The sequence below is a fragment of the Oncorhynchus mykiss genome, chromosome 1 (assembly GCF_013265735.2).
Source record: "Oncorhynchus mykiss isolate Arlee chromosome 1, USDA_OmykA_1.1, whole genome shotgun sequence".
Lineage (NCBI taxonomy): Eukaryota > Metazoa > Chordata > Actinopteri > Salmoniformes > Salmonidae > Oncorhynchus > Oncorhynchus mykiss.
This window is the reverse complement of record NC_048565.1, coordinates 81,023,696-81,047,038: the sequence shown is the minus strand read 5'-3', so window position 1 is coordinate 81,047,038 and position 23,343 is coordinate 81,023,696. Positions and strand designations below refer to the sequence as shown.

Sequence of the window (23,343 nt, the reverse complement as noted above, 5' to 3'; positions counted from 1 at the left end):
ACCTACCTAGCATATATAGTTGAAAGTTGGGGTTTGTGGAGATTAGCGCTGGGGCCAGTTTGGGAGACAGCATGAAATGGTGTAACAGAGGATCCCTGTAGCTTAACAGGCGTGACAGGACGGGGTATTCTGCTCCTTTGACGCCCCTCACTCCTCTCCCCCCAAATTCCCCTCTCCTTCCTGGGCAGATAGTTGTCCTCATCATGGGTGTCTTCCTCTGACTGGATCTCTGCTGGAACTTTACAGCCATCATCCGCAGAGGACGCAGAGGAAACAGAAGCCAGTCTTAGCATGCGACCTTGCCTCCTTTCCATGACCAGCCGGGCTAGGTGAGGTCGCTTGGCCCTCTGACGAGACTTGAATGACTGGGACGCCGCCGACTGGTCCTGGTCCGAGCTGGTGTCCTCCTCAGACCGGGAGAGAACCGGGATTCGGCTCATTTTCTGAGGCCTGGTCTGTTTGCTGGCCTCTGCCAATTTTTCTGGATCACCAGGGTCCTTGGGTTCCTCCTGTGGAGAAGCCTCATTGTTTTGTTCGAGATGGATCTGGCTCTCCTTCTCTGCTAACATCTCGTCTTGGGCAGGCTCCATCTCAGGCAAAACGACAATAGGGGTGTCCTCTGTTTCAGAGTCTAACTTGGTTTCTATTGAAATGGCCAGGATATCCTGGGATTCAGGTTCTTCTGGGGCACCAAGAATGGGAGAGGAGAGGTTTGACTGGATCGCTGGCTGGGCTTCGTCCCCAAGTTCTGGCTCTTCTTCCATCTCTTTTTCTGGGGGGATTAACTCCTCAACCTCTTTCTTTACAACATCCTTTTCCTCCTCCTTAGCCCTGTTGTCTCTCTCTGGGGAACCTGGGATTTCTCTCTCGGGATCTTCCTCCTTGGACCTACTCTCTCTCTTCTCCTCTTCCTCCTCCTCAAACCTGCTCACTTCGTCCCCGTCTTTCTCAAAGACGTTGCTTTCTGATCCACTCTCCCTCCTCTGTACGTCGTATGTCTTTTGGAACTCCCCTTCAGATCCACTCTCCCTCCCCTCTTCACTGTCTCTGTTTGGAACCTTGCCCTCAGATCCACTCTCCCTCCCCTCTTCACTGTCTCTGTTTGGAACCTCGCCCTCAGATCCACTCTCCCTCCCCTCTTCACTGTCTCTGTTTGGAACCTTGCCCTCAGATCCACTCTCCCTCCCCTCTTCACTGTCTCTGTTTGGAACCTTGCCCTCAGATCCACTCTCCCTCCCCTCTTCACTGTTTGGAACCTTGCCCTCAGATCCACTCTCCCTCCCCTCTTCACTGTCTCTGTTTGGAACCTCGCCCTCAGATCCACTTTCCCTCTCCTTCTCAAAGTCTGAACGGTCCACATCGGATCTGCTCTCCCTGCTCCTCTCTTTCTCTCCATCCAAGACATCCTGCTCTTTCTCTTCCTCCGAGTGGTTCTCCTGTTCGTCTGTGGGCTCCTCAACCAGCCCAGGGAGCAGCAGCCTGAGCTGCAGAGTCCCTGAGGAGCTCATCACATTATGGTGGGTAGTCTCGGCAATATGTACAAATGTCCGCTCTACTTTGGTGAAAGGAGGGGAGGTGCTGGTGGGAGTAACAACATTGGGCGCCACATTGACCAGCATGGCGGAGATGGCCGTCGAAGGCGGTTTGGGCTCGGACTTCAACTGCGAGAATAAAGTACCTGGCTCAGACACGTCCAGCAGGCTTCCCAGAGGTCCCAGAGCTCTCTCGCACTGGGGTGTGATGGCTGCCAGCGTCCCCTGGTGACTCCCGGCATCGTCCGGGGGCAGATCACCCACCACGGCAAGGGACCTCCTCACGTCTCCAGGGGAGAAGAGCACCAGGGTCTTGGAGCCTTCCTCCAGCTCCAGGTCCGGATCACCACCAAACCCCACTCCTGAAGAGGCCCGGCGAGGGTATTCCCGAGGAGGCTCGTCTGCAAGAAGAGTAGAGGGAGCTCCATCATCACCCTCTTGGCTGTGCTCGCTGCTCTTGGGGCTCCCATCACCGCTGTACACTGCCCCAGCCCCGACCTCAGCGGCATCCACATTCCCATCCTGATCCTGCTCAACACATGTTCTGGAATCAACCTCAAAGGAGGTTTGGAGTGGTGGAAGGGTGGCGGCGCCGGTGAGCATGGCAGAGAGGAAGTCCACCCGTCGAAAGCGATGCTGGGCCAGCGCGGGTAGTTTAGGCCTCTCTCTCTCTACACCCTGGAAGTTGAGGTCCTCCCCACTGCCACCCTGGTATGGGCTGATCTGCTCCAGGTCCTGCAGCACATCACAAAGAGAGGCTGTAGTACACAAGTATCAAAGAAAAGGAAATACTTTCCCTGAACCCCATACTCTTAGAAAAAAAGGTGTTATTGTGTTATTCAGCTGTCCCCATGGGATAATCCCTTGGAGAACCCTTTTTGCTTCCAGGTAGAGCCCTTTTCACAGTGGGTTCTACATGGAACCAAAAAGGGTTCTATCTGGAACCAAAATGAGCTCTCCTATGGGGACAGCGGAAGAACCCTTTTGGAACCCTTTTTTCTAAGAGTGTAGGACATAATAATGAAATATCAGATGTATTATCTAACAATGAGTTAATGAAATGAAAAGGACAAACATACGAAGAACACCCTCACAAAGACTTCAGTACACATCAATACACACAGATACCTGCAAACTGTTGCAGAGTAGAACCAGTGTATGGCCTTAAAAACATGAATATATTAGAAAACTTTGGATACGTTTAAAAATGACTACCATAGCATCAAACCATTTTCCATTAGCCATTACTGAATAAACGCAAAAGGCAGCAAAGGCTAAATGAAGTACTTCCCAAATCCTTTAATCATATTTTGGTTGTATACAAGCGTCTGAGAAATGTCTAGTATAGTTGACATACATGGATAAAAAAAGGCACAGAAAGTCAATAGCACAGCATGATACATATAATACTGTATATATGTACATGTTATGTTCTCTGTTTTCTTTTAAATTGCTCAACCCAGGTGTGATTTCATGTGTAGCCATGGTTACAAACAGTGCATTGGCAAATATATGTACAGCTGTGAAGCAAATATACAAGATCACACGACGAGATGACATCAAAGTGATGAAGCGTTGTCGATCAATGTACTAATATCCATTTTTTGTGTGTTTCTTTAAAAAATGGCTCGATATACATGCTTTTAAATACATCATGTTATACATAACTCTACAGGGTTATTGTGATACAAAAACAAATGCTTCTAATATATTCACAAAAAGAGAATAGTGACTGTACTGTCCTCTACCGAGAGACACTCACGGATCACGATGTTGTTCAAATAATGGTTGACATCTTTTACATTCGCTCCAAAGTGTTAAAAAACTATGATTGCCACTGTATTATCTTACATATTCGCATTCCAACCCACCTCCCACATACATTATTTGCAATGAACAGGAGAATAGTTCCGTTTTTCCAGTACTGCGAGTCATTAGACAGCCTTTGAAGAATTTGAGTCGAGAAGGACTTTTATACAAGAGTCTCTTCTTTCACTGAACAGATGTAGGATCTTCATTTGAGCACTCTTTTGATGCGGAGAATTTTCCAGCACGGCGGGAAATGCAAACTTGTAGTGCATTTGAGTTGTGTTTGTCGATTCCACTTTGAAATTTCAGACTTGATTTGTATGGTATGAACCATACAAAAATGTCAAATCATTATAATCCAGATAATAATTCACATTTCCTGGTGCTGAAGGATTATTTTCCTTCTGTAGCAAACTGGATCAAATTAAGATCCTACATCTGTATCACTCACAGACACATTTGTATTTGTTTTATTTCTCCTTTATTTAACCAGGTAGGCCAGTTGAGAACACCTTTATTTAACCAGGTAGGCCAGTTGAGAACACCTTTATTTAACCAGGTAGGCCAGTTGAGAACACCTTTATTTAACCAGGTAGGCCAGTTGAGAACAAGTTCTCATTTGCAACTGCGACCTGGCCAAGATTGGGACACTGGGCAATAAATAAGTGACTCAGAAACCAGACAATGTTTTTCCTCTTGCCGTCTGTCTTTCCACAAGCACAAATAAGTCACCAAGATCTACATGCAATCAGGACAGTACACACAGGACTGGAGCAACATTACACAGGCTACTAAGCAGCATCATTACAGTATATGATTGCATGCCATTTTACATGAGAATGCTTCTGTAGGAAAACTCCCAAAACCCACTTCAACATTACCAGACAAACTAAATGTTTTTAACAAATGTTTTAAACAGATGCCTACCAACCCTACTTAGGTATTCACTGATCCGTGGGTGTACTTTTCTGGTTAGGAAATCAACCAAAGTGCAGCAGATAAACTGTAGACCAGTGTAAACAAGGACCTATCACATCAGACTTTACTAGTTCAAGCGAAGTGGCGTCCAATATTATTTATTGTACGAACTGAACTGATAGGGCCCATATTCACAAAGCATCTCAAGAGAAGGAGTGCTAATCTAGCATACATCTTTCCTTTTAGATCATAGGGAATTAGATTACATGGACAGGGGATACCTGATCTTAGATCAGCACTCCTACCCTAAGATGCTCGACATAGAGCCTCAGAACTAAGCTTCATCAGAGGGTGATGAATACATTCAGTGAATGTCATTATTGGATCACTGAAAACAGTGAAATGGATGGAAGACCAACTGGGCAACTGTATTATACCCCCCCCCCCCCCCCCCATTATACAATCTAGACATGGCCTCAATTCAATTAAACCTGCATTGTGGTGTTAAAGCAGTATAGCTCTTCTTTTCCCATGGTCAAATTAAATGAATTGATAGAGAGGTGGTGGGTCAAATCCATAGAATTAGGAATCAGAATGGATCATAACAGGAGTGGTGTGATGGAAAACATCCAATCATGTTGATTTGATCAACATTGGTGTCATATTGGCTTAGATGTGATGGTAGGAAGATTTGAATTTCACATTGACATAAATCAATGCCTACTAATAATTAAATAGTGTCTCTATGGTTAAATCCTGGATTTAACCATAGAGACATAAATCCTACTACTACTGGCCCAAAGCGAGCAGCTCCGGCACCCCCTTGCGGCAGGGATCCCGGTTCAAACCCCACATGAGCCCTGCTGCTCCTATCCTGTCATTAAATAATTATTATGGAAAGTAGTTTGGAAATTCTCCTTTGTAAAAAAATAAAAAGCACTAGTACTAGGTAGAGAGGTAAGTTTGTAAACAAAGGCACTGCGTAAACATTACTAGGCCAGGTTCAATTGAATTTCAGCCTAAGTCCCCTCCTTTTAAAACAATTACAGTAGTTAGAAAGACATCTTGACAATATGGATATTTCACAAATCTATAGTTAAGACTGGTGCATCAAAATGAAGGTGTGTTCTTAACAAGAGCCGTGTCCTCTGTCCAGAACGAAAGGCAAGATAAATAACAGTAAACTAGATCAATTATGGAAAATAAATCATTATTGCTGGTAACACTGGTAATACTGTCACAACTGAAACTGAATACAATATGATAGACATGTTATAAACGTGTTATATACATCTTATAAACATTTATATGCAGTAAGAAAGCAGCATTCCACTGCAATGAGGGAAACTATTGCCTATCAATCTACTGCTTATCAATCTACTGCTTATTAATCTATTGCATATCAATCTATTGCCTGTCAATCTATTGCTTATTAATCTATTGCCTATCAATCTACTGCCTATCAATCTATTGCCTATCAATATATTGCCTATCAACCTATTGCCTATCAATCTACTGCCTATCAATCTACTGTTTATTAATCTATTGCCTATCAATCTACTGCCTATCAATCTACTGCCTATCAATCTATTGCCTATCAATCTACTGCCTATCAATCTATTGCCTATCAATATATTGCCTATCAACCTATTGCCTATCAATCTACTGCCTATCAATCTACTGTTTATTAATCTATTGCCTATCAATCTACTGCCTATCAATCTACTGCCTATCAATCTACTGCCTATCAATCTACTGTTTATTAATCTATTGCCTATCAATCTACTGCCTATCAATCTACTGCCTATCAATCTATTGCCTATCAATATATTGCCTATCAACCTATTGCCTATCAATCTACTGCCTATCAATCTACTGTTTATTAATCTATTGCCTATCAATCTACTGCCTATCAATCTACTGCCTATCAATCTACTGCCTATCAATCTACTGTTTATTAATCTATTGCCTATCAATCTACTGCCTATCAATCTACTGCCTATCAATCTACTGCCTATCAATCTACTGCTTATTAATCTATTGCCTATCAATCTACTGCCTATCAATCTATTGCCTATCAATTAACTGCCTATCAATCTACTGCCTATCAATCAACTGCCGATCAATCTATTGCCTATCAATATATTGCCTATCAATCTTTTGCCTATCAATCTACTGCCTATTAATATATTGCCTATCAATTAACTGCCTATCAATCTACTGCCTATTAATCTATTGCCTATCAATCTACTGCCTATTAATATATTGCCTATCAATTAACTGCCTATCAATCTACTGCCTATCAATCTACTGCCTATCAATCTATTGCCTATCAATCTACTGCCTATTAATATATTGCCTATCAATTAACTGCCTATCAATCTACTGCCTATCAATCTACTGCTTATTAATCTATTGCCTATCAATCTACTGCCTATTAATCTATTGCCTATCAATTAACTGCCTATCAATCTACTGCCTATCAATCAACTGCCGATCAATCTATTGCCTATCAATATATTGCCTATCAATCTTTTGCCTATCAATCTACTGCCTATTAATATATTGCCTATCAATTAACTGCCTATCAATCTACTGCCTATTAATCTATTGCCTATCAATCTACTGCCTATTAATATATTGCCTATCAATTAACTGCCTATCAATCTACTGCCTATCAATCTACTGCCTATCAATCTATTGCCTATACTGATCCATGACAGTAATCATGTCTCTCTGTTCATCTCAACATCCTGGCACATTGACTGTGATAAAGCAGCATCTCCAATGACCATTCAACATTTTGCTATGCTTTATTTGAAATAACAAAAACAAACAGATTTTGGCTTTAAACTAGATCAAACAGGAACAACATGTGAATGAAGATGGCAATAGTGGTGGTGGTGATGATGATCTACACACACGCATGCCTGCACAAGTCCTAAAGCACTTCTAAGCATGTGCAGATGAATGCCCGGGCAGAGCAGAAATGACACAAAGCCCAGACTCTTTGCCTAAAAGTCTACCTCTCAGAAAGATACAGTACTCAGTGCTTGAATAAAAACAGCATCTTTCAAAAAACGAGTGTCAGTGTACAATAAAGTGGTGTGTACAGTGTCTGGACCATGTGGTTCTCTCTCCCCCTCCTGGTTCTCCTTCTCTGTCTCTCCACGGAGCTGTATGCCTCGTGGGGTGGCCTGGTTCGGCTCGGATATCCAGGGACCTTGCCTGCACTTCCTCAAGAAGGACAAAATGCAATCCTACTATTCCTGGCCCACGGTCCCACAAACCCACAGGCACACGTGGAGCACAGGGTACAGGCTGGGCCGGGGGGCCTCAGTTTACTGCACAATAAAAAAAACATTTTGTAATATTCCCTTTTTTAAAACCTTCTAACCCCCCTAGATGTAGCCAGGGCGGTGTTGTTTTCTGTGAGGAGGAGGAGGGATATTGTTGTTGTGGTTCGTGAAAAGGCTCTGCATGTGATTACACAGGATGTCAGATACAACCCCTACTGGGCTTATTTATTCGATCACGTCTTGTTCATTAGTTTAGCCAGCATCTGTTGTATCTGGAGTCGGGACAGGTTGAGGACGGAGTGTCGTGGTCGCGACCCCCCGGGGCTGCCGGGTACCAGGGGCATGTGGCGCCGCGAGGGGAGACGGGCGGGGCTGCTCTCGGCAGAGCGGCTTCTCTGGATCAACGCCCCAGCTTCCAAGTTACCATGGGGATACTGCTCCGTCTCCAGGGTAGAGGACGAGAACACGTACGACGCCAATCTTCTCAATTGGTTGGGCCTCGGGAAAGAGTGGTGCGGGTGGTGGGGGTGGGGCCTATCCTCCTCCAACTGAAAAAGACCAATAAGAGTGGAGGAGAAAGGCATCAGGTGGGGGTGTGGCCAAGAAGACTCCGTCTCTTCTCTATCTCTGCTGTCATGGGAATGTCTGTGTGTCTGTCTGGGTCTCTACGTGTCTGGGTCTCTGGGTCACTGTGCATCTGGGTCTCTATGCGTCTGGGTCTCTGTGCGCCTGGGTCTCTGTGCGCCTGGGTCTCTGTGCGCCTGGGTCTCTGTGCGCCTGGGTTTCTGTTTGTATGTGCGTCTGGGTCTCTGTTTGTATGTGTGTCTGGGTCTCTGTTTGTATGCGCGTCTGGGTCTCTGTTTGTATGCGCGTCTGGGTCTCTGTCTGTACGCGCGTCTGGGTCTCTGTTTGTATGTGCGTCTGGGTCTCTGTTTGTATGCGCGTCTGGGTCTCTGTTTGTATGCGCGTCTGGGTCTCTGTGTGTCTGGGTCTCTGTTTGTATGCGCGTCTGGGTCTCTGTTTGTATGTGCGTCTGGGTCTCTGTTTGTATGCGCGTCTGGGTCTCTGTGTGTCTGGGTCTCTGTTTGTATGCGAGTCTGGGTCTCTGTATGTGCGTCTGGGTCTCTGTTTGTATGTGTGTCTGGGTCTCTGTTTGTATGCGCGTCTGGGTCTTTGTATGCGCGTCTGGGTCTCTGTGTGTCTGGGTCTTTGTTTGTATGCGCGTCTGGGTCTCTGTTTGTATGCGCGTCTGGGTCTTTGTTTGTATGCGCGTCTGGGTCTTTGTTTGTATGCGCATCTGGGTCTTTGTTTGTATGCGCGTCTGGGTCTCTGTGTGTCTGGGTCTCTGTTTGTATGCGCGTCTGGGTCTCTGTGTGTCTGGGTCTCTGTGTGTCTGGGTCTCTGTGTGTCTGCGCGTCTGGGTCTCTGTTTGTACGCGCCTCTGGGTCTCTGTTTGTACGCGCGTCTGGGTCTCTGTGTGTCTGGGTCTCTGTTTGTATGCGCGTCTGGGTCTCTGTGTGTCTGGGTCTCTGTGTGTATGCGCGTCTGGGTCTCTGTATGCGCGTCTGGGTGTCTGTTTGTATGCGCGTCTGGGTCTCTGTGCGTCTGGGTCTCTGTGTGTCTGGGTCTCTGTGTGTATGCGCGTCTGGGTCTCTGTTTGTATGCGCGTCTGGGTCTCTGTTTGTATGCGCGTCTGGGTCTCTGTTTGTATGCGCGTCTGGGTCTCTGTTTGTATGCGCGTCTGGGTCTCTGTTTGTATGCGCGTCTGGGTCTCTGTTTGTATGCGCGTCTGGGTCTCTGTTTGTATGCGCGTCTGGGTCTCTGTTTGTATGCGCGTCTGGGTCTCTGTTTGTATGCGCGTCTGGGTCTCTGTTTGTATGCGCGTCTGGGTCTCTGTTTGTATGCGCGTCTGGGTCTCTGTTTGTATGCATGTCTGGGTCTCTGTGTGTCTGGGTCTCTGTGTGTATGCGTGTCTGGGTCTCTGTTTATATGAGTGTCTGGGTCTCTGTTTGTATGTGCGTCTGGGTCTCTGTGTGTCTGGGTCTCTGTGTGTATGCGTGTCTGGGTTTCTGTTTGTATGTGCGTCTGGGTCTCTATTTGTATGTGCGTCTGGGTCTCTGTGTCTATGCGTGTCTGGGTCTCTGTTTGTATGTGCGTCTGGGTCTCTGTGTGTCTGGGTCTCTGTGTGTATGAGTGTCTGGGTCTCTGTGTGTATGCGTGTCTGGGTCTCTGTGTGTATGCGTGTTTGGGTCTCTGTTTGTATGTGCTTCTCGGTCTCTGTGTGTATGTGCGTCTGGGTCTCTGTGTGTCTGGGTCTCTGTTTGTATGAGTGTCTGGATCTCTGTTTGTATGAGTGTATGGGTCTCTGTGTGTCTGGGTCTCTGTGCGTCTGGGACCTCTGTGTGTCTGGGTCTCTGTGTGTATGTGCGTCTGGGTCTCTGTTTGTATGTGCGTCTGGGTCTCTGTTTGTATGTGCGTCTGGGTCTCTGTTTGTATGTGCGTCTGGGTCTCTGCTTGTATGTGCGTCTGGGTCTCTGCTTGTATGTGCGTCTGGGTCTCTGCTTGTATGTGCGTCTGGGTCTTTGCTTGTATGTGCGTCTGGGTCTCTGCTTGTATGTGCGTCTGGGTCTCTGTTTGTATGTGCGTCTGGGTCTCTGTTTGTATGTGCGTCTGGGTCTCTGTTTGTATGTGCGTCTGGGTCTCTGTTTGTATGTGCGTCTGGGTCTCTGTTTGTATGTGCGTCTGGGTCTCTGCTTGTATGTGCGTCTGGGTCTCTGTTTGTATGTACGTCTGGGTCTCTGCTTGTATGTGCGTCTGGGTCTCTGCTTGTATGTGTGTCTGGGTCTCTGTGTGTCTGGGTCTCTGTTTGTATGAGTGTATGGGTCTCTGTGTGTCTGGGTCTCTGTGTGTCTGGGTCTCTGTGTGTCTGGGTCTCTGTGTGTACGTGCGTCTGGGTCTCTGTTTGTACGTGCGTCTGGGTCTCTGTTTGTACGTGCGTCTGGGTCTCTGTTTGTACGTGCGTCTGGGTCTCTGTTTGTACGTGCGTCTGGGTCTCTGTTTGTACGTGCGTCTGGGTCTCTGTTTGTACGTGCGTCTGGGTCTCTGTTTGTACGTGCGTCTGGGTCTCTGTTTGTACGTGCGTCTGGGTCTCTGTTTGTACGTGCGTATGGGTCTCTGTTTGTACGTGCGTATGGGTCTCTGTTTGTACGTGCGTATGGGTCTCTGTTTGTACGTGCGTATGGGTCTCTGTTTGTACGTGCGTCTGGGTCTCTGTTTTAGACGTGCGTCTGGGTCTCTGTTTGTACGTGCGTCTGGGTTTCTGTTTTTACGTGCGTCTGGGTCTCTGTTTGTACGTGCGTCTGGGTCTCTGTTTGTACGTGCGTCTGGGTCTCTGTTTGTACGTGCGTCTGGGTCTCTGTTTGTATGCGCGTCTGGGTCTCTGTTTGTATGTGCGTCTGGGTCTCTGTTTGTATGCGTGTCTGGGTCTCTGTATGCGTGTCTGGGTCTCTGTTTGTAGGCATATCTGGGTCTCTGTTTGTATGTGTATCTGGGTCTCTGTTTGTATGTGCGTCTGGGTCTCTGTTTGTATGTGCGTCTGGGTCTCTGTTTGTATGTGCGTCTGGGTCTCTGTTTGTATGTGCGTCTGGGTCTCTGTTTGTATGTGCGTCTGGGTCTCTGTTTGTATGTGCGTCTGGGTCTCTGTTTGTATGTGCGTCTGGGTCTCTGTTTGTATGTGCGTCTGGGTCTCTGTTTGTATGTGCGTCTGGGTCTCTGCTTGTATGTGCGTCTGGGTCTCTGCTTGTATGTGCGTCTGGGTCTCTGCTTGTATGTGCGTCTGGGTCTCTGCTTGTATGTGCGTCTGGGTCTCTGTTTGTATGTGCGTCTGGGTCTCTGCTTGTATGTGCGTCTGGGTCTCTGTTTGTATGTGCGTCTGGGTCTCTGTTTGTATGCGTGTCTGGGTCTCTGCATGCGTGTCTGGGTCTCTGTTTGTATGCATACATGGGTCTCTGTTTGTATGTGTATCTGGGTCTCTGTTTGTATGTGTATCTGGGTTTCTGTTTGTATGTGTATCTGGGTCTCTGTTTGTATGTGTATCTGGGTCTCTGTTTGTATGTGTATCTGGGTCTCTGTTTGTATGTGTATCTGGGTCTCTGTTTGTATGTGTATCTGGGTCTCTGTGTGTATGTGTATCTGGGTCTCTGCTTGTATGTGTGTCTGGGTCTCTGTGTGTCTGGGTCTCTGTGTGTCTGGGTCTCTGTTTGTATGTGTGTCTGGGTCTCTGTTTGTATGTGTATCTGGGTCTCTGTTTGTATGTGTGTCTGGGTCTCTGTTTGTATGTGTGTCTGGGTCTCTGTTTGTATGTGTGTCTGGGTCTCTGTTTGTATGTATGTCTGGGTCTCTGTTTTTATGTGTGTCTGGGTCTCTGTTTGTATGTGTGTCTGGGTCTCTGTTTGTATGTGTGTCTGGGTCTCTGTTTGTATGTGTATCTGGGTCTCTGTGTGTCTTGGTCTCTGTTTGTATGTGTGTCTGGGTCTCTGTATGTGTATCTGGGTCTCTGTGTGTCTGGGCCTCTGTTTTTATGCGTGTCTGGGTCTCTGTGTGTATGTGTTTATGTGTGTCTGGGTCTCTGTGTGTATGTGTTTATGTGTGTCTGGGTCTCTGTGTGTATGTGTGTCTGGGTCTCTGTGTGTATGTGTGTCTGGGTCTCTGTGTGTATGCGTGTCTGGGTCTCTGTGTGTATGCGTGTCTGGGTCTCTGTTTGTATGTGTGTCTGGGTCTCTGTTTGTATGTGTGTCTGGGTTTCTGCGCGTCTGGGTTTCTGCGCGTCTGTATGTCTGGGTCTCTGCGCGTCTGTATGTCTGGGTCTCTGCGCGTCTGTATGTCTGGGTCTCTGCGCGTCTGGAGTCTCTGTCTGTATGTGTGTCTGGGTCAGTGTCTGTATGTGTGTCTGTCTGTATGGGTGTCCGGGTCTCTGTGTGTCTGGGTCTCCGCACGTCTGGGTGTCTGGGTCTCTGCGCGTCTGGGTCTCTGCGTGTTTGGGTCTCCGCGCGTCTGGGTCTCTGCGTCTCTGTGTGTCTGGGTCTCCGTATGTCTGGGTCTCCGTGTGTCTGGGTCTCCGTGTGAGTGGGTCTCCGTGTGTCTGGGTCTCCGTGTGTCTGGGTCTCCGTGTGTCTGGGTCTCCGTGTGAGTGGGTCTCCGTGTGTCTGGGTCTCCGTGTGTCTGGGTCTCCGTGTGTCTGGGTCTCCGTGTGTCTGGGTCTCCGTGTGTCTGGGTCTCCGTGTGTCTGGGTCTCCGTGTGTCTGGGTCTCCGTGTGAGTGGGTCTCCGTGTGTCTGGGTCTCCGTGTGTCTGGGTCTCCGTGTGTCTGGGTCTCCGTATGTCTGGGTCTCCGTGTGTCTGGGTCTCCGTGTGTCTGGGTCTCCGTGTGTCTGGGTTTCCGTGTGAGTGGGTCTCCGTGTGAGTGGGTGCATGTTGCAGTGAGCCCACCACACACACGCACAGACAGCAGAAATATAAAGGGAGGGATCTCTTTTTTGGGAGGGATAAACGAGACCTATGCACAATCGTTTGGGTGGGGTTTTATTTTGGATGGATGAAAAGGGATGTTGTTCGAGTGTTTCAGTTTTTGCCGACTGTCACTGGACATGGATATGCAGGTACAGGCCAATGTTATTTTGGCAAGATATTTAAATCAGGTTTTGAAGAGGCAGAGATAGACATGGCGCGGAGAGGGAGGAGAGACATATCACTGCTTGTGTTGTGGAACAGTTTTTGTGTACTGGAACAGTTTACCATCATGACCCATGACACTCCTACAGTACATGCTCCTTTGATTGACACATGTCAATCAGATACATATTTGCTATCAGAACATGCACTGACACCACAGCATCATCCTGCATCATCAGCACAACATGGTTGAAATGGCTGCTATCTTGAACAGGTCTCTAGCAAAATATATATTTGTATCAATGAGAAAATAATCATGTTTAAACCAAATAAAAACGAAAGGGAACACTTTATATGGATATTCTATCAGTAGATGCTCTACAGACTATCAGTTACATTTCAACTATCTACTAACTCTAACACCAGTGGTTTAAAGTACTTAAGTAAAATATATTTTTGGGGGGTATCTGTACTTTACTTGACGATTTATATTTTTGACAACTTTTACATTTTACTTCACTACATTCCTAAAGAAAAGAATGTACTTTAAACACCATACATTTTCCCTGACAACCTAAATGTACTGCTTAGCAGGACATGAAAATTGTCAAATTTCATTTATCAAGAAAACATCCCCGGTCATCCCTACTGCCTCTGGCCTGGCGGACTCACTAAACACGAATGCTTTGTTTGTAAATGATGTCTGAGTGGCTATGGCTACATTTTGAAAACAAGAAAATGGTGCCGTCTGCTTTGCTTATTATAAGGAATTTTAAATGATTTATACTTTTAGTTTTGATACTGAAGTATATTTTAGCAATTCCATTTACTTTTGATACTTAAGTATATTTAAAACAAAATATTTTTAGACTTTAACTCAAGTAGTATTTTACTGGCCGACTCACCTCTACTTGAGTAACTTTCTATTAAGATATCTGTACTTTTACTCAAGTATGACAATTGGGTACTTTTTCCACCACTGCCTAACCCTAGCTCTAAACCTGACCTTAACCCTTATCCTATCACTAAACTTAACCCTTACCCTAGCTCTAAACCTGACCTTAACCCTTATCCTATCACTAAACTTAACCCTCTAAACCTGACCTTAACCCTTATCCTATCGCTAAACTTAACCCTTACCCTAACCCTAGCTCTAAACCTGACCTTAACCCTTATCCTATCGCTAAACTTAACCCTTACCCTAGCTCTAAACCTGACCTTAACCCTTATCCTATCGCTAAACTTAACCCTTACCCTAACCCTAGCTCTAAACCTGACCTTAACCCTTATCCTATCGCTAAACTTAACCCTTACCCTAACCCTAGCTCTAAACCTGACCTCAACCCTTATCCCATCACTAAACTTAACCCTTACCCTAGCTCTAAACCTGACCTTAACCCTTATCCTATCGCAAAACTTAACCCTTACCCTAACCCTTTCCCTAACCATAGCTCTAAACCTGACCTTAACCCTTATCCTATCGCTAAACTTAACCCTTACCCTTTCCCTAACCCTAGCTCTAAACCTGACCTTAACCCTTATCCTATCGCTAAACTTAACCCTTAGCCTAACCCTAGCTCTAAACCTGACCTCAACCCTTATCCTATCGCTAAACTTAACCCTTACCCTAGCTCTAAACCTGACCTCAACCCTTATCCTATCGCTAAACTTAACCCTTACCCTAACCCTAGCTCTAAACCCTTATCCTATCGCTAAACTTAACCCTAACCCCTTTTCTAAACCTAACCTTAACAAGCAATTGCTCATCAACAGATAGTTGATAGTATGACCATCTGCAGATCATTTACAGATAGAAAATCAAACTTTCACTGCACCCATTTTAGTGATGTAAATCTATGTAACTGCCCAAATTAATGTTATTAAAACTATGGCTGTAATTCAGTCATTGCAGATAACAGTTCCTCCACACTGCTGTGCTTCATGAAGTTTGTTTGCACAGCTGTGTATCCCGGATGGAGGCAGTACATGTTTTATACACTATAGGAATCTGCAGTGTTGTTGCATACACTGGATGACTTACCAAATACAACACTTACCGGTATAAATACAGTACAAATATTATTCATTGACTTTGTGACAGCTTTGTCAATACAGGCTTTAGTCAGTGGATAGATGAAGTGGAAATACAGTAAGCTCTGCACTGCACTGAAAATGATCAAGTGAACAGTGTGTTTCCATACACGCTTATGGACCTTCAAAAAGTAACTACCAAAGCCTGAGAAGATTAAGAATAAGTATACCATTCTTTCAAATTGTGTCCAGTTACATTGTGGACACAGGAAATAACAGGGTAACCTAGACATAGACCCACAAAAAGACAAACACAGATGCAGACAAAGACAGTCAATTCAGTTCAAATGGACCCCAACCAGACAAACACTCACACACCAACACACAGACCATTTCTCTACCCCACAGCCCATTGCTCTTACCTGTCCGTGAGCTCCAAAGTACTCCGACTGTGGCCGTGGTCTGTGTCCACGGCTATGAGGCAGAGTGTGATAACCTGGGTACCCAGGACTGGCCCCATTAGACCCCTCCCCTTCTGGCTGCGCCCCAATGCCTCCTGCTCGCATCTTTGGCCTCACCACCACCTCTCCACCTCCAGCTCCCCGTAACCTCCTCCACTCCTCCATTTCGTCTAGGGGCCTCAGCTCCTCAGGCTCCTCGTCGGTGGTGGGCCCCGAGGTGGTGGGCTCAGCCCCTGGGCCCAGGAGACCCAGGAAGTCCTGGAGCTCAGTCTCCTTGTCGATGATCACCCACTCCTTGCTGTCAAAGTCTTCCTCCTCGGCGAGTGGTACAGACCGGATGAACGCGTTACTGTGGGCCTCGGGGTCGGCCACAGAGGCTACGGAGACCTCTTGACCTGGTCTACCACTGCCACCCTGCCGGTCCCCACCTCCTCCCTCCAGGGAGTGCATCTGGGCCGGCTGGGAGGACTGCACGTGGCGGGACGGGGATCCCAGGATGTCCATACGAGACCTGGTAGGGAGACACAAAATCATTGTCAAAAACCTTGGTAAATGTTAATTTTGACTGTGTGCATGTGTGTTGTGTTTTAATGTGTTTTCAGTGTATGTGTGTATTTGTGTGTCCCCCCCGGGGGTGCCAGCGTGCTCTGAAAATGTAATAAAAAATGGTTTATTTTGGGGGGTTGGGGGCCCCCTGGATGTCACCCCCCCCCACTCCCCAGATAGAATATAAACACGTCACAAGCCACAGCAAAAATATTTTGAATTACAGGAGATTAGATATAAAACTGCAATTTTCCTCTCTGCCACATTTCTCTCCCTTGCTCAGACCTTGCAGTGGGGCCCTGTGAAACTGTGGTACACTGGTCTCAGCGTAGTAAGTTAGTGGTCTGTTGAAATCCCTTAAGTGGTCGGTGGGGTTAACTCCTTCCTGGTTAGCCCTGTCCAGGGGTGACCCTGTCTCCCGACCCATGTGTCTCAGTCCCAAGTAGTTATGCTGCAATAGCTTGTGTGTGCCGGGGGAGCTAGGGTCAGCCTGTCTTATCTGGTGTACCGTGATCTTAGGCTCCCACTCCATCTCTTTCTTGTTTTGTTTGCTTCGGGACCCGTGGTCCGTATTGACGCCATTCTGGGTCCGGATCCGAACTGCAGTCGACCTGTTGAGTATGGCTGCTCTATAGCCATGGTTACTCTCTGACCCTGTTGGTCATCTATGAACGTTTGAACATCTTGAAAAAACGATCTGGTCCTAATGGCCACGTACTCTTATAATCTCTACCCAATACAACCAGCAGAGGACTGGCCACCCCTCGCAGCCTGGTTCCTCTCTAGGTTTGTTCCCAGGTTCCTGTCTTCTTGGGAGTTTTTCCTAGCCACTGTGTTTCTGCCTCTCCAATGCTTGACCTTTGGGGTTTACGCTGGTGCTGATGCAAAAAGGGCTTTCTAAAATCTATTTGATTGATTGATGTGTGGTGTGTACATAACGTATACATGTGCACAACAGTGTTTAACTTGTCTGCACTATACACTGAGTGTACAAAACATTAGAAACACCTTCCTATATTGAGCTGAACCCACTTTTGCACTGAGAACAGCGCAATTGGGGCATGGACTCTACAAGTTGTCAAAATAATTCCACAGGGATGCTGGCCCATGTTGACTCCATTGCTTCCCAAAGTTGTGTCAAGTTGGCTGGATTTCCTTTGGATGGTGGACTATTCTTGATACACACAGGAAACTGTTGTGCATGAAAACACCAGTAGCATGGCAATTCTTGACTCAAACCAGTGATCCAGGAACCTACTACCATTTATTGATTTTATTTTACCAGGTAAGTTGACTGAGAACACTTTCTAATTTACAGCAATGACCTGGGGAATAGTTACAGGGGAGAGGAATGAGCCAATTGTAACCTGGGGATGATTAGGTGACCGTGATGATATGAGGGACAGATTGGGAATTCAGCCAGGACACCAGGGTTAATACCCCTACTCTTATGATAAGTGCATGGGATCTTTAGTGACCACAGAGTCAGGACACCATTTAACATCCCATCCGAAAGACAGAAACCTACACTGGGAAATGCCCCCAATCACTGCCTTGGGAAAGAGTGCCTCCTATTGGCCCTCCAACACCACTTCCAGCAGCATCTGGTCTCCCATCCAGGGCCCAAACAGGACCAACCCTGCTTAGCTTCAAAAGCAAGCCAGCAGCGGGATGCAGTTCAAAAGCACTTCAATATTTTGTCTTGCCCATTCCCCCTCTGAATGGCAGACATACACAATCCATGTCTCTATTGTCTCAATAGGGTCTCCTCTCCTTTATCCACACTGATTGAAGTGGATTTAACAAGTGACATCAATAAGGGATCATATCTTTCACCTGGACTCACCTGGTCAGTCTGTCATGGAAAGAGCTGGTGTTCCTAATGTTTTGTACACTCAGTGTAGAGCGCCCTCACCCTCGTTTGTCGTAGATGTCTGGTCTCCCGTCTGCAGCGGACAGACGGTCTGACTCTGGGCTGTTGATCCTCCGGTACCGCAGAGCGCAGACCTGAGCACCAGTCATTTCTGGGGGAGCTCCACCCACGAGGGCATCAGGACACGTCCCTCTAGCAGGCTCCTCTTCCTCCGCAGCCAACTTCCCCTGGGGGAAAGGGCGTTTCTAGGGTTACCACTGTTAACTATCACTGTCAAGAGTTAGACCTATTGTGTACTGCAGGTATATAGCAGCTTGAACTGTATTGTATTGTTATTATTTACTTTGCCATGTTTGAGCACTTTAAATTCATTGTAAACACAGAACCTGAAGTACAGTTGAAGTCAGAAGTTTACATACACCTTAGCCAAATACATTTAAACTCCGTTTTTCACAATTCCTGACATTTAATCCAAGTAAACATTTCCTGTTTTAGGTCAGTTAGGATCACCACTTTATTCTAAGAATAAAATGAGTTTACCAGTCAAATTGTCAGGGTTAGAGCTTGCAAGCCCATTCTATTCATCTATTTATATGGTCTATATCCTCTGAACGTAATAGATGGTCATTGAAAACCAACAACAAAGTAAACTATCCCTTCTAATGTACTTCTACCGTTTGAATATATTTAAAGACTGTAAGAAAATGTTTCATAGTGCTGACAGTACCACGGTGAGATACAATGAGGACATATTAGATGGTCCCTCCTGTACCTTGCTGATGCTGATCCTGAGTTGGTTGCGGTTTAAGTCGGTGTCGTTCCACGCCTCGGCTTCCATCGGGGGAGGTGTCCCCTCGCAAGGCCTGCTGGGTACTGCAGGTGGAGCGTTCTCCTGGTCACTCAGGTGCTCGTCTTGTAGAACGTCATCTGTGTTCTCCCTCGGCAGCTCCCCAGGAACCAGAGTCACGTTCACCACCCTGGGAAAACACAGAACATGGACTGATATAGACTATTTTCTTTATTTTTTTTATTCATTCTTTCATGACCTGTATTTAACAAGGTAAGTTATTGAGAACATTCTCAATTATTACATTATTACATTAATGAGAGCACATTCTCTTTTACAAAATGACCAGGCGATTAATTAAATTAGTGTCGTTGTCGAAAATATCCTATATCACTTCAAATGCACTTCAAATGTTACAAATCCTCACAGTTGCATTCTAAATCTGAATGAATTGGTACAACCCAGCATTAGACTGTTTGTTCCTGATTCTTTAAGTCAAATAGACTACAGGTAAATGGGAATTGTGTAATATCTTGGCTGGCTAGATGTTTTCATATTTTATATTGATGTCTCCATTTGTGTGTGTGCGTGTGTGTGTGTAGGTAAGTAAAGAAATAAAACAACAGTAAAAAGACATTTGAAAAAAGGGTAGCAAGGCTATATACAGACACCGGTTAGTCAGGCTTATTGAGGTAGTATGTACATGTAGGTATGGTTAAAGTGACTATGCATATATGATGAACAGAGAGTAGCAGTAGCGTAAAAAGAGGGGTTGGCGGGTGGTGGGACACAATGCAGATAGTCCGGTTAGCCAATGTGCGGGAGCACTGGTTGGTCGGCCCAATTGAAGTAGTATGTACATGCATGTATAGTTAAAGTTACTATGCATATATGATAAACAGAGTAGCAGAAGTGTAAAAAGAGGGGTTGGGGTGGGGGGCACATAATGCAGATAGTCCGGGTAACCATTTGGTTACCTGTTCAGGAGTCTTATGGCTTGGGGGTAAAAACTGTTGAGAAACCCTTTTGTCCTAGACTTGGCACTCCGGTACCGCTTGCCATGCGGTAGTAGAGAGAACAGTCTATGACTGGGGTGGCTAGGGTCTTTGACAATTTTTAGGGCCTTTCTCTGACACCGCCTGGTGTAGAGGTCCTGGATGGCAGGCAGCTTTGCCCCAGTGATGTATTGGGCCGTACGCACTACCCTCTGAAGTGCCTTGCGGTCAGAGGCCGCAACTGTTGCAGCTGTAGAATCTTTTGAGGATCTCAGGACCCATGCCAAATCTTTTTAGTTTCCTGAGGGGGAATAGGCTTTGTTGTGCCCTCTTCACGACTGTCTTGGTGTGTTTGGACCAATCTAGTTGTTGATGTGGACACCAAGGAATTTGAAGCTCTCAAACTACTCCACTACAGCCTTGTTGTTGAGAATGGGGACATGCTCGGTGCTCCTTTTCCTGTAGTCCACAATCATCTCTTTAGTCTTGGTTACGTTGAGGGATAGGTTGTTATTCTGGCACCACCCGGCCAGGTCTCTGACCTCCTCCCTATAGGCTATCCTCGTCGTTGTCGGTGATCAGGCCTACCACTGTTGTGTCGTCAGCAAGCTACCTACCCTCACCACCTGGGGGCGGCCTGTCAGGAAGTCCAGGATCCAGTTGCAGAGGAAGGTGTTTAGTCCCAGGATCCTTAGCTTGGTGATGAGCTTTGAGGGCACTATAGCGTTGAACGCTGAGCTGTAGTCAATGAACAGCATTCTCACATAGGTGTTCCTTTTGTCCAGGTGGGAAAGGGCAGTGTGGAGTGCAATAGAGATTGCATCATCTGTGGATCTGTTTGGGCGGTATGCAAATTGGAGTGGGTCTAGGGTTTCTGGGATAATGGTGTTGATGTGAGCCATTACCAGCCTTTCAAAGCACTTCATGGCTACGGGTCTGTAGTCATTTAGGCAGGTTGGCTTTGTGTTCTTGGGCACAGGTACTATGGTGATCTGGTTGAAACATATTGGTATTACAGACTCAATCAGGGAGGGACATGTTGAAAATGTCAGTGAAGACACCTGCCAGTTGGTCAGAACATGCCCGGAGCACACGTCCTGGTAATCCGTCTGGCCCCGCAGCCTTGTGTATGTTGACCTGTTTAAAGGTCTTACTCACGTCGGCTACGGAGAGCGTTCGTCCGGAACAGCTGATGCTCTCATGCATGCCTCAGTGTTGCTTGCCTCGAAGTGAGCATAGAAGTGATTTAGCTCGTCTGGTAGGCTCGTGTCACTGGGCAGCTCGAGGCTGTGCTTCCCTTTGTAGTCTGTAATATTTTTCAAGCCCTGCCACATCCGACGAGCGTCGGAGCCGGTGTAATATGATTCAATCTTAGCCCAGTATTGACGCTTTGCCTGTTTGAAGGTTCGTCGCAGGGCATAGCGGGATTTCTTGTAAGCTTCCGGGTCCCGCACCTTGAAAGCGGCAGCTCTACCCTTTAGCTCAGTGTGAATGTTGCCTGTAATCTATGGCTTCTGGTTGGGGTATGTATGTACAGTCACTGTGGGGACGACGTCCTCGATGCACTTATTGATAAAGCCAGTGACTGATGTGGTGTACTCCTCAATGCCATTGGAAGAATCCCGGAACATGTTCCAGTCTGTGATAGCAAAGCAGTCCTGTAGTTTAGCATCTGCTTCATCTGACCATTTTTTTATAGACCGAGTCACTGGTGCTTCCTGCTTTAATTTTTGCTTGTAAGCAAAAAACCACATAATAGCACAATTGGTTAGGAGACCGTAAAACGAAATAGCTAAAGCTATTAGCTCATTTTGATTCCCTTACCCGATCACGGCGGGAGTCTGTCGTGTGTTCTGTTGAGGGGGCGTTGACGTGCTGGTAGACAGAGGCACTCCATCCGTCCCTCCCTTCTCCCAATCAAAAGGCTCGTTCTCTGTGATGATATGTTCCTTCATACTGTTCTCAAAGACCGACATCAGCAACTGCATAGACGATCACAGGGAAAAGGTTTTCGGAAAAGGTAAAGTATAAAGTTGAAATTCAACCAAACCTGCTATACAATAATAAGCTTCACTTTTAGTACTAAAATGTATTTTTCGTCAGACGTTTTTTTCATTACTGAAAATTAAGAGAGAGGGTATGGTATGGGAGTTAGTCTCACATTGCCACACTTCCATGTCTTGTTCCCTCTGCTATTGAAATGAACGCCAGAAAAACAAGATTCAAAGGGGGATAAATAATTTGAATGCACGTGCAGGGAGTGAACAGTAGGTACCTGGTAATCTGGTTTGGTGAAGTAGTCAAGGCCTAAAACATGATCCAGGAAGATGTAAAACTCAGAAGGCATGTGTTTGAGCAGCATTCTGTGGTCGTAGCGCTCTTTAATCTGACCCACTTGCTCCTGGTAACAAACAAGAGATACAGTAGAAAGCATTAGATACCAGTTGAGCCCAGCAGACACCAGTAGACACTAGTAACCATTCTCTACTGCAGGGTTTCTTAATCCTGGTCCTGGAGACCCCAAAGGGTGCACATTTTATTTTTGCCCAAGCACTAGTGAAAGGTTTGATGATGAGTTGATTAGTGGAATCAGGTGTGTAGCACTGAGGGAAAAAATAACACTGTGCATCTCTTTGGGTCCCCTAGACCAGAATGAAGAAATATTGGAAATAACTGATATTGGGAATTGTAATAATTATAATAGCAACAGTAGATAGTAGCTCACCTTATCTTTAATTTTTCTCCATGGTAACTGACCGACTGCAAACTCTACCAACATGTAAAATAGCGACCATAGATCGTCATGGCGACCCATTTCCTGAGAAGGTAAAAAATGGATTAATCAGATAATAATTTTCATGATTTACTGGAGTACATACACAACAGCTATTTTAGATTTCCTGACAAACTCATGTAACACAAAACCCTTGGAATTCATTTGTAATAAATTACATTTTTTCATCCCCAAAATAAACTTACTTTGTTTTTATGAGCATTTACTGACGCATAACGAACAGTTCCCCGAAATCCCGCCACAGTTCTGGGCTGGAAAATAAAATGCGGTAAGTTCTTTTCAGGACGAAACCTGAAACATAATTTCCCACAGACAACTAGAAAGAAAACGATTGATGGAACTAAAGTACTTAAATGAAAACCTAAAACGAGACGAGGAAGGATATGGAAAATTTCTCAGGCAGGGAGAGATAATAAAAACGTAAATGGGATCAAGCACCTTACTGATGAGACGGATCACAAGCATGCGCTTCGAACAGAAAAGCCCAAAAAGGAACAGCAAAACTGCAAAAAATAAAACCACACAGGTGAATAAGGAACAGCATCACATGGCAGCATAACATCTGTAAAAACCTTAAAGGAAAAATCAACTTAAAATTATCTTTTAGTATTTTTTCATTAGTCCACTGT

The 23,343-nt window shown here is 45.9% G+C and overlaps 1 protein-coding gene across 3 annotated transcripts in view; it reads right to left on the bottom strand.

Moving 5' to 3' along the window:
* The window catches only part of LOC110532748 (tau-tubulin kinase 1), a 41,901-nt gene that overhangs the window by 9,567 nt on the left and 8,991 nt on the right, over positions 1–23,343 (bottom strand). For 2 of the 3 annotated variants that reach the window (XM_036986726.1, XM_021616873.2), the window contains exons 7-14: positions 22,900–22,965; positions 22,646–22,738; positions 22,196–22,321; positions 21,745–21,902; positions 18,911–19,115; positions 18,181–18,365; positions 15,681–16,230; positions 7–2,267 (exon numbers count right to left, since the gene is read on the bottom strand). In XM_036986726.1, the coding sequence (XP_036842621.1) occupies positions 7–2,267; positions 15,681–16,230; positions 18,181–18,365; positions 18,911–19,115; positions 21,745–21,902; positions 22,196–22,321; positions 22,646–22,738; positions 22,900–22,965 (3,644 nt within the window). Of the gene's footprint in view, positions 1–6; positions 2,268–15,680; positions 16,231–18,180; positions 18,366–18,910; positions 19,116–21,744; positions 21,903–22,195; positions 22,322–22,645; positions 22,739–22,899; positions 22,966–23,152; positions 23,218–23,343 lie in introns of all 3 variants that reach the window. The other variant, XM_036986735.1, reaches the window with a different exon arrangement.